This window comes from Macaca nemestrina, chromosome 10 (genome assembly GCF_043159975.1).
Source record: "Macaca nemestrina isolate mMacNem1 chromosome 10, mMacNem.hap1, whole genome shotgun sequence".
Classification (NCBI taxonomy): domain Eukaryota; kingdom Metazoa; phylum Chordata; class Mammalia; order Primates; family Cercopithecidae; genus Macaca; species Macaca nemestrina.
The window spans coordinates 143211462-143228881 of NC_092134.1; the positions used below are offsets into that span (position 1 = coordinate 143211462).

Sequence of the window (17420 nt, forward strand, 5' to 3'; positions counted from 1 at the left end):
AGACAGAGAGGAGGAAGGACTCAGAGGGGAAAGGTGGTCAACCCCTCTGAGGAGTGGTGGAGTCACACGGACAAACTTGGGTGGGGCCCAGGAATGGACAGTGGGGGGCTCCTGGGCAGCTCAAGTCTGAACCGCCTAGCATGTCACGGCCACATGGCAAGACTCCTAGAGGTGTAGGATGGAGGGGTCCGTTCTGGGGACTGGTAATGTCCTAAGGGCCAGGAGGGAGGTGCTGTGTATCGTGGACAGATTTTGATGCTGTGGCGGGTATTACAAAATGCTCATGGACGGGCACAGTAGCTCAGGCCTGCAGTCCCAGCATTTTGGGAGGCTAAGGAGAGAAGATTGTTTGAGCTTAGGAGTTTGAGACCAGGCTGGGCAACACAGCTAGACCTTGTCTCTCTCTAAAACAAACAAACAAACAAACATAAAATAAAATTAACTGGGTGTCCTGGTGCACGCCTGTGGTCTTCAGCTACTGGGAAGGCTGAGGTAGGAGGATTGCTTGAGCCCAAGGAGTTGGAGGTTACAGTGAGCTATGACTGTACCACAGCACTCCAGCCTGGGCAAAAAAGTGAGACTTTGTGTCTGTTTTTTTTTTAGTTCATGTTGGAGACGCACACAGAAGTATTTATGGGTAAAATGTGTGACACCTTGAATATGTGTTAAAATATTCTGTCAAAAAATGTGGAAGAGTTAGATGACACAATATTAACATTAATAAATATTAATAAAATGGTTACAGCTGGATGATAGCTGGGGGGAGTTCATAACACTGCTGTTTCTACTTTTGTGCACACTTTAAAAATAATAAACAACGAAAAACAGAAATGCTAAAAACACTCACAGTTCCTCGTGTTTCCCCACTCTTCCCCAGCAGCCATGTCTCTGTGTTGTTTTTTTTTCCCTGGGAACATCAGAAGGGTTGGGATCTGGGTTGGACCATCCGTGTGTTCCCAGGACATAGTCAGCTGCTCAGTAAATGTGGCTTTGCTAAAAAGTTGAGTCGGTGTCTCAAGAAGGGGGGTCCCTCCAGGCCACCATTACCAAGAGTTCCCCAATTTGAGTCACCTCTGTTCTTATGGTGGGAGCTGTCCAACCAGGCAGGGCCGGGTGGGGCGGGCTCGGGGGCATGGCACCTCCCCTGGGCAGATCTGATCCCAGGAAAACTTCTGTCAGGGTGCCAGTGTACCTCCTCTCGGCTCTGTCCTCCTGTCTGTGGGCTTTCTCCTCTCAGGTTGCTATGCTCTCACTTTTCCTCCCTATTGAAACTTCTCAGGAAAGGACAGGGAAGGTATGACTGAGCCACGCTTCCAGAGGCTTCTGCCTGTCAGTAAGGGACAAGGCCTGTGAGAAGGTGATGGGCTTAAATGGTGGCATCCTAGACTCTGATCAGCCGTCAGAGAAGTTTGGGAAGTGAGCGTGTTCCCGGTCCCTGAAATTATGTCCTATTCACAACCAGACATGCCAGGTACACATGGCGTCCTTCCCGAACGAAGAATCGGGATGGGTGCGCTGAGATGAACGACTGAAGGCAAGAACAACGACGTCACTCCCATGTTCTCCAGGGATCGTGGGTCGGGAGGGGTACAGATAGAAAGCCCACACTTCATCCCTCAGCACAATACTTCACCTGCTTCCTGCTCCCCTGGAGCCCCCAAAGGCTGCAGCCAGAATGAATGCCTGCCTCCCACAGCCCAGCCATGCCCTCTGCTCCCTTCCTGCAGGGCGTGATGGGTGCCCCACTACCAGGCTAGCAGCGGTACCCTCTTAGCTCAAGAGACCTTGAGGATACAACCCCAATCCACAAAGGCAATCCCAGGTAAAATGGGGCATCCTCAGCATCCTCAGGGCTTGTCTTCAGTGCTTCCAGCCTGGCCATTCAGTGCCTTCCCCATTCCCAAACCTGGGGACATCATTCCGTCTCCCCCAGCATCCAACTCTACCCTCGGAGACAGTTGGAACTCATGCAGATTCAGGTGTAAATTGCGACTAAGGCTTCCTACATGGCTTCTCTCAAAGCTACTTGCATTCCATAAGGGACAAGGCCCTGAGCAGGAGGAAGCTCCCAGTGCTATCACAATCCCCCTATTGGAGGGGTCTTCAAGGTGCTCTAAACCACACCAAGGGTATTCCTCATCTACTGCTGTGCAGCACATTACCACACATCCAGCCACTTGAAGCAGTGCCTGTTTATTTCTCATGTCGCTCTGTGAATCTAGTCTGGGCACGGCTCATCTGGGTTATCTGCTCAGGATCTCACCAGGCTGAAACCAAGATAGCACTCAGGGCTGCAATATCATCTAAGGTGTGGGGTCCTCCTTTGAGCTCACTCTTGTTGGCACAGTTCAGCTCCTGTAATCACAGGACTTAGGCCCTCAGTCACCAGAGGTTGCCTGCTGTCCCCTGGCACGTGGCCTTTTTCATCACCGGATAGCTCAGTCCTTCAAGGCCAACAGGACAGTGTCTGTCTGGGGCCTCAGCTTCATTTATAGGGCGGACCTGACTAGCTCAGACCCACCCTGGATGACGTTTCTTTTTATTAACTCAAAAGCAACCAAATGGCAACCTAATCATCAGAGTGATGTCCCATCACATTCGCTCATCCTGCCCATACTCAACGGAAGGGGATTATAGAGGATGTGTACACTGGTGTGAAGGGGACTTGAGGGCCATCTTAGAATTCTGCCCACGGTATGAACTGGACAGCTGCCCACTTGATCTTTACCAGGTATGACCTCAGGCGCCCATAAGAGACACAGACACTTGCCTCTGAGGCATTCTGTTCCTGCCCCTGCAGAAATACTGTAGCCTGGCTCACTCTCCCTGCTGAATTTGGACACATTTCCTGAGGCCTGGAATAGGGACTTGGCTTTGGCTCAGGCAGGAAAGTCCTCCCCCAGGGGAAATGTAGAGAGGAAGGGGACTGAGCACTAAACTGGCTCCTTTTCTCTCAATCTCTGTCAACCTTACTCAAGCACCACGAGAAACCGACAGATTTCCCATTTCTTTTTTTTTTGAGATGGAGTCCCGCTCTGTCACCCAGGCTAGAGTGCAGTGGCACAATCTCAGCTCACCATAACCTCCGCCTCCTGGGTTCAAGCGATTCTCCTGCCTCAGCCTCCAGAGTAGCTGGGATTACAGGTGTGCGCCACTGTGCCTGGCTAACTTTTCTATTTTTTTTTTAGTAGACACGGGGTTCTGCCATGCTGGCCAGGCTGGTCTTGAACTCCTGGCGCCTGGGTGATCCGCCCGCCTCGGCCTCCCAAAGTGCTGGGATTACAGGTGTGAGCCGCTGCACCCAGCCAGATTTCACATTTCTTTCTCATCTGGCCTATTTGTACTTCTAGGGAAACCCCAGGCCCAAGAACATTCTTCTGTAGCACGAGATACTATTGGCAACACAGGGAAGGTATGAAATCCATTGCTCGAGATGCTCCCAAAACGGTGATGGGGTCCGGGCCCTTGGCATGGTGTCATCCTGCTTGAAGGCAGAAGACTAGCTGATATAACCCTAGGAGACTCCGTCTACTACTGGGCGATGTCTATACTTCACCCGAGCAGGAAAGAAAACCAGATTTTACATTCTTGAATCTGTCCCATCACATCCTCCACTAGACATCAAGCCCCACGAGGGCAGATTTTGCCCTCCATGGTCACTGCTGTCTCCTCCAACGCTTGGACAGTGCCCAGCACATAGTAGGTCTTCAATGAGTATGTATTGGACAAATTAATTCCAAAGTTATATTTGTGACTCTCAAAAACCTTCCTAATCTGACCCACAGCAGATGCTCTCCCCCTCCTGCCTCCTTTGTGTGTTCAGCTCACCCCACAGGTGCTCTTTTTACTCCTATTTCCTTCCTTCTATCTGCAGCTTTGCACCTGGCCACAGATCTTTCCAGATCTCCCCAGGCTACAACGTAACTCTGCTGACTCCACTGCCTCTGGGGCACTAGCCTATTCCCTTTATTCCTATTTTCCACTGAACCTCTAGGAACACTAGCCTCTGCCTCACTCCAGGAGCAAATGCCAGATACTGACCCAACCCTGCCCTGAGCCCTGTGCTCTGGCTCCTGCTGCCTCCCGTCTCAGTCAAGGGCAAAACATGTTAAACTCATCCAAGGCCCATCCGCAGGGAAGAGGCAGATATGGGGCTTGTCACTCAGCCCAAGGGCCTCCTCAGCCTCCCTCCCCGCTTCTTTCTGCAGCTCTCCCCAGTGCTTATTACTCAGTCTACCCTGGTTGTCCTGTCTCCCCACAACCCCTTAATCCTGTATTCTGGCCACAGAACCCCTACGTGCGCTGGTTACGAGTCACATGGGTGCCGCTGCCAGTCTCCACACACGTTTTAATTTTCCTCGTACGCTCTGGACATTGTCCATAGCTTCTGTGTTGGACATCATCAGAGGAGCCCGCGACAGGTGATAATTAACAATGAATTAAGAGGAGAGCTGTGTCAGGCAGAGCCTTCCGGGTCACTCTAAACAGGCTCCCCAGGTTGACACCTTCTCAGCCCTGTCTGCCTTCCCTCTGAGGACCCAGTGCTTTCTCTTAACTTCACTCTACTTTGATGGGCCGGTGAGCCAAGTGGCAAATAAGGGGAATGGCCAGCCCCAGATCCCTGCTGATTGGCCTTGGATGAATTTAACATCTTTGACTTTCAGTTTTCATATCTATTAAGTAGGGCTTATCTTGCTGACCCTGTATCTTCTCGTGAGGATGAAATTATTTCATGTAGCACCCAGCACAGAGCAGCAGCTTACTAAGTGCTAACTGCTTCATGGTGACAGTGATAATGATGGGAACGACTCTCAAGTCTCCATTCCTAGCCTTGATCCTAGACTCACATTTCCAACAGCCTGTGGATCCTCTGTCCATCTAGACTGTTTTCCCTACCTCACCCAAACCAGCTCTTGTTGACTTCCTTATTGGCCTGACCAGCACCCAGCCTGGGAAACTCGCCTTGTCCTGGGGTTTTTGTTTGTCCTGTCCACTGTGTCTGTCAGCCAACTGTAGCTCCTGGGCCCCCACCCCTAGACCTTTTGCAATCACCCATCTTCCTTCCAGAATGTCACCACATAGGGCTCTCTGTCTTCCCACTTGGACGATGTCCGTAGCATCCTTTACTATCTCTGTGTCCTTCTTACTCCCACCATCACCTCACACTGCAGAACCAGACCCAGGCTCTCAGACAGCAGCAACACAGGCTTCTCTGTTTGACAACCATTGCCCCAAACAGATACAAACGCTTCTTCCTGGTTTTCCAGCCCTAACAATCTGGCAGGGCCACAAAGTCCACATTGCTCAGCAGCTCCTGCCTGCTCTCCCCGGCTGCCCCCACGAGTCTTGGGCACTCATCTGCGTTCTCTCCCAGCCTGCAATGCTCTCCCCAACCTCAACTCCCAGCCTCCCCTTTCGTCCAGGTAGAAATGTCCTCTTTTTCGAGACCTATCTCAAATGTGCCTCCTCCGTGCAGCCCTCTCAATGCCCCGAACAGATGGGGTCTCCCTGCCTCGGGCCTCAACTTCTCTTTGGCACTCAGTCTTCGACACTAATCTTTGTGGCATTTCTCCAACCCATCCTTCCCTCCCTTTCCCTCCCCCAGGCTCCAACAGAGCATAAGTTATTCATGGCATCAAATATGTCTTAGTCATCCTGTCCAGCACCCAGCACCTTAACCGGCATGGAGCAACTGCTCCCTGAGTAACACTGGAATTCAGTTCTGGGCTCACCATCATGTGTCCTAACCCATTTAACAACCAACCCCCACTGATCCCAGACTTGGGCCTGCTACACCCACAACCTGCACTGTCCCTACACCTTCCTCCCCACCCTCAATGCTCAGTGCCACCCCCTGCTCAGAGCTCTCACCGCGGACTGTCCATCACAGGCAAGACAGCTGTCTCTGCATCCCTTGTGCCCAGTGCTGTGCCAGGCCTGTGGTTGAGGCTGTTTGCAGACAAGAACTAAACTGAATTCTCTCCTGTGACCCCAGGGAAATCAAAATCCGGACTCTTGTTCAGGCCTGGGCTTGGAACCCAGGACTCCCTCCTTCCTCCCACCCCCGGCATCCTGGCAGGACCTGGGGACTCATTAATGGCCTAGGTCAGCTCCATTCACGACAGCCAGGCCCTCCCATCTACCCCAGTCCCATTCTGAACCAGGGCCAGGTCAGAGAGCAGAGAGAGGTGTGGCAGGGAGGCAGCCCCAGGGAAGGAGGGGTCTCTGAGCCCGCTGGCCAGGGAGCAGCTCTGCCCACTTCCCTCTAAACCCCAGAAATCAGGAGGAATGATGGCCTCGCCTCCTCCCGAGAGAGCAATTTCTCAGCTTCTGCCAGAAGCAGCAGCGGCAGGGGCCGCGGGGGCCTCCGTCTCTCTAATGAGCCTCTCAGTGTTAATTAGAACATGCTCCCTTTTTTCAGGTTGCTGCGGCAGCTCTGCCTGAAGAGGCCGCTGAAAGATGGCGGCCAAGCCAGAGCGTGGGGAGGAAGAGCCGCTAGCTGGGGGGCACAGTGCTGAGGAGCACGGGCCAGGTGTGGGGGGCTCCAAATGTGAGCGAGGGTTTGCTCCCATCCAAGACTCCCCAGTTGAGACCATGAAAGCACAGCCTGTTGTAAGCCTCCAGAACTTGGCCAGGCGAGCCCGGGTGTGAGGCTGAGGAGCAGAGAGCTTGGGGCGGCTGGCGCTTTGGGGGTGTTCAGAGAGGCCCACAGGAGCCTCGGGTCTGTGCTGGGCAGGGCTGTGGCCTCCTGCAAGGCAGGGGACTCACGCCCGCTCTGTGTGCCCTCCTCCCCGCCTGCTGTCTGGAATACAGCAAGTGCTTGACACGCAGGGCATCGAGGCCTGCCTGGGAGTGGGCAGCCAGGTGGGCATGGGGGACGCGCTATGGCTCAGCTAGCAGTGACGTCACGAGACTCTCCAGTGGAGCTGCCCCAGGAGCTGGCTCTGAACCCAGGCTGGGCTGCCTGCCCTCCTCATGCTCCACAGACCCTGTGTGCCACTTCCACGGGGCCTGTTCCTCACTGTGATGCCAAGAGATGGTGGACGGTACTGGGTCAAAACCATGGGCTGTGGAGTCCGTGTCGTGGCTGCATTACTTCCTAGGGCTGTGTCCTTGGGCAAGTTACTTAACATCACTCAGCCTTAATCTTCCCATTCCAGAAATGGGACAGTAATGGTGCCAACTTCACGGGGACACTGTGCAGACCTGGGGAGGTAACACATGGCAACTGTTAGCCTGGGCCTGACACAGAGCTACAGCTCACCGGACACAGAGCTACAGCTCAGGCAGTACCACTGGTGCTGGGCCTGTATCCGCCCGCCACCAGCCTGTGTCTGCCCGCCACCGGGTCTGCGTCCGCCCACCACTGGCCTGTGTCCGCCCACCACCGGGGCTGCGTCCGCCCACCACCGGCCTGCGTCCGCCCATCACCAGCCTCTGTGTCCGCCCATCACCGGGCCTGCGTCCGCCCATCACCGGCCTCTGTGTCCGCCCATCACCGGGCCTGCGTCCGCCTACCACCGGGCCTGTGTCCGCCCACCACCCGGGCTGCGTCCGCCCACCACCGGCCTGCGTCCGCCCGCCCCTGGCCTGCATCCGCCCACCACCGGCCTCTGTGTCCACCCATCACCGGCCTCTGTGTCCGCCCATCACCGGGCCTGCGTCCGCCCGTCCGCCACCGGGGCTGTATCCACCCACCACCGGCCTGTGTCCGGCCACCCCTGGGCTGTGGGCGCCCTGATGACTAGGCCTGTATCTTTTGCATCGTAGTGTCTTCGGGCCTAGCACAGGGCCTGGGACGGAGCGGCTGTGCAGTGCAGTTCCCCAAACTGAATGAACTGGGGAGAGGAACAACCCCTGGAGTGCCCCGTCCTCACCACTGTCCTCTGTAGGCCGGTGCCCCGGTGCCCTCTGTGCCCATGGTAGAAATCTCACCTTCAGCGTGGGAAGGGGCCAGGAGGCACTCTGGTACAACCCTTGGTTCACACATGAGGAAACCAAGGTGCAAAGAGGGAAAGTGACTCAGAAACAGCCACCACATCTTCTGCAGAGGTGCCCCACAGTGAGGCTGGACCCTGAGGCTTGGGGTTTGGGGATCTGTGGGGAGGGGCTGCTCTCCAGCAGAACATGGTTTCCGTCCAGGACCTGGCTCGAGGAGCAGGGTCCAGATGCTACTGACCACAGCTCCACAGCCTCCGGCGTGGACAGCCCAGGGGGCTCCGCCATTCAGACGGCCAAGCAGGGCTCCAGTCATTCCGCAACAGGATACAAACTCCCTCGAGGGCTTGGAGGAACTTCAAAATCACACCTAGGCCCTCTATGTCCTGGCCGCAGCCACCTTCCTAAAGGGATCCCCAAAGGAACCTGCATGCTCACCCTTGGCCCGCCCTGGGTTGTATCGCCCAGGACTGCTGGCGTGGGGTGAGAGGGTCGAAGGCAGAGGGAGCAGAGGAGAAGAGCTGGCAGGAGGACCGTCTTGCTGTGTGACTTGTGACAGGTGCTGGGGAAGGGGCCAGGAAGCTGGAGCGCAGGCCTCGTTCGGTCATTCACTTGCTTGTGCCTTCATTCCTATGTTCCTTCCCTGGTGAGCATTTCCTAGGTGCCCAAGACTGTGCAAGGTGCAGGGCAGCAAAGGTGGGCAAGGACAGGGCAGTTCCCAGGGCACAGCTCCAGGAGCACCGGCTCTTCCTGTGGGCTATGCAGCACCCTGGAGGTGTCCCGGGCACCACCTGCTCAACTCCACACAGCCCTGAGAACACGGTCCACGCTGTTAAGCAGAACAGCTCCCACTCCCAGACAGCACAGAGGCGGCAACAGGCAATGGGTAAAAGCACCTGCCTCGGCTGCAACCTGAAGTACGAGCGGAAATCTCCCAGGTGCAGCAGACGGGGTCAGGGACAGGCGAGGAGTGTCGCCAGGAGAGGAAACAAAAACCACACAAACGCCCAGAGGTGAGGGTGGCTTGAGAATCAGGACAGCAAATAAGAACGGCTGGAGCCCCCGTGGGGCTGGGACTGTGGCAGGGAGCGTGGAGAGACCTCTGTCCTGCACACCAGGGGGAGCCATCAGAGGCTCTCCCAGGGATCACCGCGGTCAGAGGTGCACTTTAGGAAGATGACTCAGCTGCATTGTGGAGGTGAGGTTGGAAGGAGCACAGCTCAAAGAAGGGGAAGCGCAGGAGGTCTCGCCAGGGGTGCAGGCAAGAGGAAGGGTGGCCTGGCCTCCTGAGGCAGGGGCAGTGGGGAAGGCAAGAGACGGTGGGATTCCGGAACTGTTAAGAGGCAGAGTCAGTGGGGCTTGGGGCTAGAGCAGAGGTGAAGGAGGGAGAAGAGCCAAGGAAAACACTCCTGGGGATCTGGACTGGCTGACACAGGAGGCTTGGCGGGTCGGCGGGCTGGGGAGCTAAGAGTGTCCAGCACTCCTCCCAGGCCATGGAACCCAGGATTCGGGGTGGCTGGCGGAATCACTGGGTTGGGATACCAAGTCCTAGGTCTCAAAGAGACCTAAGGCAGTCGGTTCCGGGCCCCAGGCTGTATACCCATCCCCCTTTATGTCACCTAGTGACCATTTTCCCTTTCTCATCCTTCCAGCAGCTTCTTCGCCAGGCACTGCATTAAGCACTGAGAATATACTGAGGACCAAGTCATGCACCTGCCTTCAGGAGGGGGTCAAGCAAACAGGAAATGCTGACACACGGCTGAAGGGCTGTGACAGGGGACACCTGGGTACTGTGGGATCACTGAGAGGGGCAGCCAGTGCAGGCTTGGGAGGCAGGGAAAGCTGCCTGAGAGGAGGAAGAGGTACCTAAAGCAAGTCCTAAAGCAAGAGAAGGCTAAGTGCAGGGGTGTGGAAGCTTCAGAGATTGAGGCCAAGGAAAGAGCCTGTGAAGTCCCAGAGATAGGAGGCAGCGGAGGCCAGAGAAGTCAAGCAACTCGCTCAAGGCCATACATCTCATGGCAGAAGAGAGAGGAGTAGAGTTCAGTCTCCTATAAATGGTGCCATGTTTCCAAGAACCTTGCTCTAGCCTCCTCAAGCCTTACTTGTCCCCTTCCCCCAACCCCCAGCCTACACTTGGTCTAAAGGGATACACAGGTCAGGGGAACCAAGCTATTCTCCCAGGCTGGACTCATTCAGCAGAGGGCCCCGCTGCACCCACTGCCACTCCTCACCTCACCTGACTCAATCTGGCCAACATACAGAAGCCATCTATTAGAATTATGCCCCCATAGAAAAAGCCCACAGTACCAACCAGAATCCCGCACCAACCCCGATACGGCACCCAGTCAGTCAAAACCAAACTAACTCACCTGCCCAAACCAATACACACGTTTTTTCTGGTGTTATTGACTGGACACTCCTTAAGTGGAACTGTAATCTCTTTTGGGGGCAGGCACGAGCATTATTTTTTGTTTCTTGGTACCCCATTCCCTTGTTGCTTTGCACAGCATCATTATTTTTAAAAAATACTCACCCAGCCCAGGCGCAGTGGCTCACGCCTGTAATCCCAGCACTTTGGGAGGCCGAGGCGGGTGGATCACCTGAGGTCAGGAGTTCGAGACCAGCCTGGCCAACATGGAGAGACTCCGTCTCTACTAAAAATACAAAACTAGCTGGGTGTGGTGGTGGATGCCTGTAATCCCAGCTACTCGGGAGGCTGAGGCAGGAGAATTGCTTAAACGCGGGAGGGGGAGATTGCAGTGAGCCGAGATTGTGCCACTGCACTCCAGCCTGGGCAACAAGAGCAAAACTCCATCTCAAAACAAAACAAACAAACAAACAAAAACCTCACCCAGTGAGCTCTTACTGTGTCCAGCACACTCTGCTGGATGCTGGGGAGGTGTCAAAATGGATAAGAGATGGTCTCTGACCTCAAGAAGCAGAGGACCCCTCATCTGGCCAAGTGGCCCCCAGATCACACTATACGTCACAGATGGATGGTTACCCAGCCCCGCCTGGGCACTCCCAGAGACAGAGAACTCCCTACCTCACAGGCAGGGCATTCCACATTTTTAACAGTTTATTTGTTAATTAAGTTAAAATCTCCGCCTCCTATAGCCTTCATATACTGGTGCCACTGTTTTTGGCTGGAATGATAGAAAATGCATCAAATCATTTTTCACATGCAGCCCTTCTATATCTAAAACTTGTTTTCCTGTCTGCGATCTCTCCACATAATCCCAGCCCATCCTCCTGCTCATCAGGAACCTCAGGGTTCTTGTTTCCTCCCTTAAATGCAGCCTCCAGCACCAAGCGCGGATCTCAAGGGTCCTGACCATCAGCGACGCGGGGCTGCCGCGGGTGCAGCACTCCCTTCTGCCGGGCAGTGTGGGCCTCCTGTGAAGTGTGAAACGGGCCCTCCCTGCTCCGGCAGCTGCTTCCCCTGCTCCTGATTGAGCTTCCAGGCACCTGAAACCCTAAGGTCTGTCTCTCAGGCTGGAGCCTGAATGTCTTATACGTTCTTATATGTGCTATGGGCTTTCCGAAGCTAGGAGCAGAATTTTAGATTTTTCCACATTTCATCTGACTTTTTTTTTTTCATTAAAACCATCTTTCTGTCCTGATGAGATGTTTTTCGTTTTGTTTTGTTTTTTTGAGACAGGGTCTCGCTCTGTCACCAGGCTGGAGTGCTGTGGTGCAATCTCAGCTCACTGCAACCTCCTCCTCCCGGATTCAAGCAATTCTCCTGCCTCAGCCTCCCGAGTAACTGGGATTACAGGCGCCCTCCACCATGCCTGGCTAATGTTTGTATTTTTAGTAGAGACGGGGTTTCACCATGTCGGTCAGGCTGGTCTCAAACTCCTGACCTCGTGATCCCCCCGCCTCGGCCTCCCAAAGTGCTGGGATTACAGGTGTGAGCCACCACGCCCAGCCCCTAATGAGGTTTTTACAAAGTCTGTGATGCTATCGCCAAGGTATCAGCTGTTCTCTTTCAGCCTTATGCCATCAGCAGCCAGGTGAATGTAACTTGTGTGCCTCAATTTGCTGCCCTGTCTAATGGTCGACCTGGACAGCACTTCCACTTAACTCCCTGGGATTTTTTTTGATGGACATTTTTTGGATAATTTGGTTTGAGAACAATCCCGCCTACTACATTGTTAGTAATCCACGCATTCCTAGCATGTGCACATAGATATCTTGGGGGATTTGGTCAAACCCTTACTGATGTGCTGCCTACAGCTGGCCTGAGCCAGGACATGAGCTTGGCATCGATGCTAAGAGAGGAAGCAGGTTAGTTTGGCTTGACTCAGTCTTAGTGGAGACTAAGCTTCCTTTCTGAAGATACCTTGCCTATTGGGTTGAAGCACTGTTCTTTAGAACCTTCACATTTTGGGGCAGAAGGGGCCTTGGAAATGATTCAAAGTTAATTCCAATTTTGCAGATGATGAAATCAATGCCCAGAGGGCTTAACTGGCACTCCCAAAGCCACTGGGTTCATCAGGAGGAAGAGCAAGGATTGGATCCCACGTCTACATCTCCAAGTTCAAAGCCCTTTCTTTAACAGTATCATGCCATCACACCTTTCTCGAAGTGCGCGCGCGCACACACACACACACACACACACACACACACACACACACCCCTTCCATCAAGACTCTTGTCTGCCAAGGCAAATTGAGGCATTATCTTTTTTGGGGGTTCAATGGGGGCCCCACAATTGGCCACTTTCTCTTCCTGAATGGAAGATGGAGGCCCAGGCCCCTCCATGGAATTTGTTCTCCAATAGGGGAGCTTTGGACTCCCCCAGTCTGGATGGATCTTGGGAATCCTGTCTGCTTCCAGGAGACCTTTGTCTTTGTGCCTCGTGTGTGCCTGTGGGGGCCTGGCATCAACTCCCTGGGTGGGCATGGAAACTGGACTATGGCCTCTCAGTAGCAGGTGGAGGTGGGGACTTCCCAGAGAACAATGGGCTCCTCGCCTAGTGGTCTGTGGGGCAGGGGAGGCTTGCTGAGCACTGTTCAAGGAGCAGAGCCCCTGGACATGCTGCCCAAGGGCCTGGCATTGCGAGGGTATGAGTCCTGCCATGGTAGAAGGCAGAGGCCTGTGGCTGGTCCAGGGAAGGGCAAACTAGGTCTTTCAATGCAGGAGAACTGTGGCAAAAGAGGTGTGCCTGTAGCAGAGGGGGCCCAGCAGGGACATCCCTGGTACCCTCGACAGCCCCCAAAGACAGGGCCCCTTCACCACCCTCCCCGCCCCCCTGGGAGGCCCTGGGTACCTGTTTATTCTTTAGGTCAAGGGAGAGTTCGTAATCGGAGGCGGCAGGGGTGTGGGAGCACAGCGCGGTCGCCAGGGCAGGCTGCTGCCGGCCGGGAGAGGCCATGTGCTGGGGGCCAGCCCTTGGGGAGGCAGCCCCTGCCCCCGGCCGCTCCTCCTCCTCCTGCAGCTCCTGGGCTTGAGCCTTCGGGGCATGGGCACTGGGTCTGCCGGCTGCCACCGCCGCCGCTGCCACCACGGAGTCCTCCATGCCCCCACTGGCCTGGGCGCAGGAGCCATCACTGTGAACAAAAGGCAACGGTGCTCGGTTGGGGGAGAGGGGGACAGGGTGCATGTGGATGTGGGGGTCGGGGAGAGAAGCTAGGCACTTGGCCTGGCCTTTGCTGTGGCAAGGACTGGAGGGGATGTCTTTCAGTCTCCTCTAGGGAGGGGCTATCACGGCAGGGACAAGCCCTGGGCAAGGAGAAGAACCCGAACCTGGGGAGGCATCTCAGACAGAGGGAGGGGGCAGCTATGGCCAGGGCTCAGGAACCTCTGCTTAGAAGCAGTACAGCAGAGCAGTGCGTCTGGGCTTTGCCTCTTATTAGCTGTGTGACCCTGAGCAGGTCACTCAGCCTCTTTGCACCTGTTCCTCCATCCATAAAATGGGCACAGTAACAGTACCTACCTCACAGGGATACTGGAAGGCTGACGTTACTTACAACTCTTGAAGCTGTGCCTGGCGCATGGTGACTGCTACACGTGTTACCTATTGTAATTATCGGATCGGTGGCCTGGCTCCTTGGGCACAGGCTCAGGTGGCTGTGGAAGCTGATCCACACTAAGCTCATCTTCAGACTGACCAAGCGAGTCTGGAGGAGGGAAGGTGCCCGGCCTGGCTTGGGCATAAGCCTTTCCAGGGGGGTGGGCTCCAGGTGTGGGGACTGGGGCTTCCTGCTCTGCTCCTCCCTGACCCCTCCTCTGTTCCTCTGGAGCCGCAGCAGGCTGAGCCGCGGCTGCAGCCCTCCCGCCTACTCTGAGAAGACACCTTGCTGCCTGGAGCAGACACGGTCCAGCCTGCTCTGTGGAGCTGGTTCTCTCAGGCTGCTTCCTTCCCCACTAGCCTCCAAGTTCTGCCCCTCCCCTGAGGCCCAGTGCTCAGCCACCGCCTCTAGGAGGCCTTCCTGGATGACTGCAGCTTTCATTGCTCTGTCCCCTGGAACACTAGGAGCTGTCCTCAGAGAGTCATTGTCTATTTTCCAGAGGAGGAGAGTCATCGTGGTCAACAACATGGGCTCAAATCCAAGCTCTACCACCGTGTGGCTTTGGGCAACTGGCTTTTCCTCTGAGTCCTGGTACCCTTGTCTGTATAATGGAGGTCCGTTCCTACCTTAGGGGGTTACAGTGAGGAAGGAAGGAGGCAGCAGAGGTCAGGTGCTTAGCACAGAGTATGTGCTCAGTAAATAAACTCTTTTTCTTGTTGTTGTTTTTGAGATGGAGTTTTGCTCTTGTTGGCCAAGCTGGAGTGCAATGGTGAGATCTTGGCTCACCGCAACCTCCTCCTCCTCCTGGATTCAAGAGATTCTCCTGCCTCTGCCTCCCAAGTAGCTGGGATTACAGGTATGCACCACCACGCCCAGCTAATTTTTTTGTATTTTTAGCAGAGACAAGGTTTCACCATGTGGGCCAGGTTGGTCTCGAACTCCTGACCTCAGGTGATCCACCCACCTCGGCCTCCCAAAGTGCTAGGATTACAGGCGTGAGCCACGGTGCCTGGCCCAGTAAATAAACTCTTATTTCCCCACCTATCCCTTCCTAGAAGCCAGGGCCTATGTGTTATTTGATTATGTCCCCCAGCCCCTTCATGCCGGGCAAATGCTGAGTGCTTGGTCAACACTCGTTGTTGATGGTGGATTGAGCAGAAGCCAGGGGCCGCGGGGATGGCCTCTCCAGTGGACAGTGACAGGAAGTCAGGACTGGAAGGGACCTCAAGGTCATCTAATGCAGCCTCCCACCCTCCCCACTTTTACAAACGAGGAACGGGGCCCAGGGTGGTGGGCGGCCCTGGTGCGGGAGAGCTGCAGCCTACGGACTTGTCTTCCAAGGCTTTGCCGCCATGAAAGACGGGCCCAGTCACACCAGCGGAGGGACCTCTTCCCGCGGCTTCCACCGGACCTCAGGGTGCAGAGAGGGGCTCCTCTCGGTGCTTCCTCCCGGCCAAGGGTGGGGTGGAGAATCTCCCTTCTCTCAATCTCCATCTGTCCTCCCAGCACTCCCCGCACCTCTGACAGGTAAAGGAGTGCTCGCTGGCTGGCCCTGGCCATGGGAAATCTTCACTGCTGCTGCCTGTTTCTATGTCCACCATTTCTTCTGTGGCCACCAATCAAGCTGCATGGCTCAGTGTCGCTCCAGATAGCTTTTTAAAAAGTATTACTTATTTATTTTTGAGCCAGGGTCTCACTCCGTCACCCAGGCTGGACTGCAGTGGCTCAACCATGGCTCACTGCAGCCTCAACCTCCTGGGCTCAGGCGATCCTCCCACCTCAGCCTACTGAGAACCTGAGACTACAGGCACCACCATACCGGGCTAATTTTTAAAATTTTTTTGTAGAGACAGGGTCCCGTTATGTTACCCAGTCTAGTCTTGAACTCCTGGGCTCAAATGATTGTCCCGTCTCAGCCTCCCAAAGTGCTGGGATTGCAGGCATGAGCCAGTGTGCCCAACCTCTAGACATCTTTGATATGTTTTTCACTAGTGTCACTGGGAAGTTCTTTTTTTTTTTTTTTTGAGACGGAGTCTCGCTCTGTCGCCCAGGCTGGAGTGCAGTGGCTGGATCTCAGCTCACTGCAAGCTCCGCCTCCCGGGTTTACGCCATTCTCCTGCCTCAGCCTCCTGAGTAGCTGGGACTACAGGCGCCCGACACCGCGCCCAGCTAGTTTTTTGTATTTTTAGTAGAGACGTGGTTTCACCGTGGTCTCGATCTCCTGACCTTGTGATCTGCCCGCCTCGGCCTCCCAAAGTGCTGGGATTACAGGCGTGAGCCACCGCGCCCGGCCTTTGTATTTTTTTAGTAGAGACGGGGTTTCACCATGTTAGCCAGGATGGTCTCGATCTCCTGACCTCGTGATCCGCCCGTCTCGGCCTCCCAAAGTGCTGGGATTACAGGCTTGAGCCACCGCACCCGGCCGGGAAGTTCTTTTTAAGCTCTAACTTCAATCCCTCTTGCTGTATTACCTGCCATCTCTTCCCCAGAGCACGTGGAAAGAGCCGCTTCCCACCACGGCACAGCCTTGTCCAGGGCCGGCAGGCAGCCTACAGGTGTACTCATCTTTCCTCCAGATTGTCCTTGGCACTGATGCCCAGGATCTCTCTACCCTAAAGGGTTTTCAAGACTCTTTAGGGAACTGGTGGCTACTCAAGGGTCTAGACGCCTTTAATACCAGCCCTTGGCTTTCTTTGATTGCTGGAATGTGCTTGGCAAGAGGTGCTGGGGCGCCGACGTCCCCTGATGGCAGCACTCGGCCAATGACAATGGGGCTGCTGTGTAAATATTCCAGCTTCCCTGTCCCTTGCATGGGACAGCTCTAAGGCACACCCTATACCATCTCCCTGAGTCCCCAGTGGGATCGAGCCCCAGTGGCCCAAAGCAGTAACTTGATCATTAATGAACCCGGCCATGGCTTCATTCGCTGCTGTGTTTCATTTCTCCACTCCTCTACAGCCCCTTCCTGGGGTCACCTTGTCCCAAATACACCACTTGTGTTAAAACAAATTTTAAAAAATAGCCTTGTTGTGGGCCTTTGTTCACGGGCCACCCCTCTCACACACACACTCTCTCTCTCTCACATACACTCATGTACACACACACACTCCCACACACAATGCCTCCAACTAGCTCTGTGGCTTTGGGCAATTTATGTCCTCCTGCTGGGCCAGTTTCCTCATCTGTCCCATGGAGGCAGCTTGCTCTTCTCTAGGGGCCTTCCCTGCTTGGACGCTCTAGGAGCTTGAATCCCAGTGCAGACGCCGGCCCACCAAGGCCCTCTGGCCCCAAGGTTCCAGGCTCTCTGGCTGGTGGACCCAGCTCCACCTTGTCCATCTCTGTGCTCGGGGACCTGAGAGACTGGGGCCCTCTCAGGTACATGATGAAAAAGTGTTGGAAAGGGAACCCCTATCCTTGCCTTCCTTCCATAGACTTACCTATAAGACCATGTGGTGGAAGGGGGTC

The 17420-nt window shown here is 55.1% G+C and overlaps 1 protein-coding gene across 10 annotated transcripts in view; it reads right to left on the bottom strand.

Moving 5' to 3' along the window:
* The window catches only part of LOC105463799 (IQ motif and Sec7 domain ArfGEF 3), a 113247-nt gene that overhangs the window by 41703 nt on the left and 54124 nt on the right, over window positions 1-17420 (bottom strand). For all 10 annotated transcript variants that reach the window (XM_011711103.3, XM_011711104.3, XM_071072400.1 and 7 more), the window contains exon 3: window positions 13214-13493. In XM_011711103.3, coding sequence (XP_011709405.2) covers window positions 13214-13493 — 280 coding nt within the window. The remainder of the gene's footprint in view (window positions 1-13213; window positions 13494-17420) is intronic.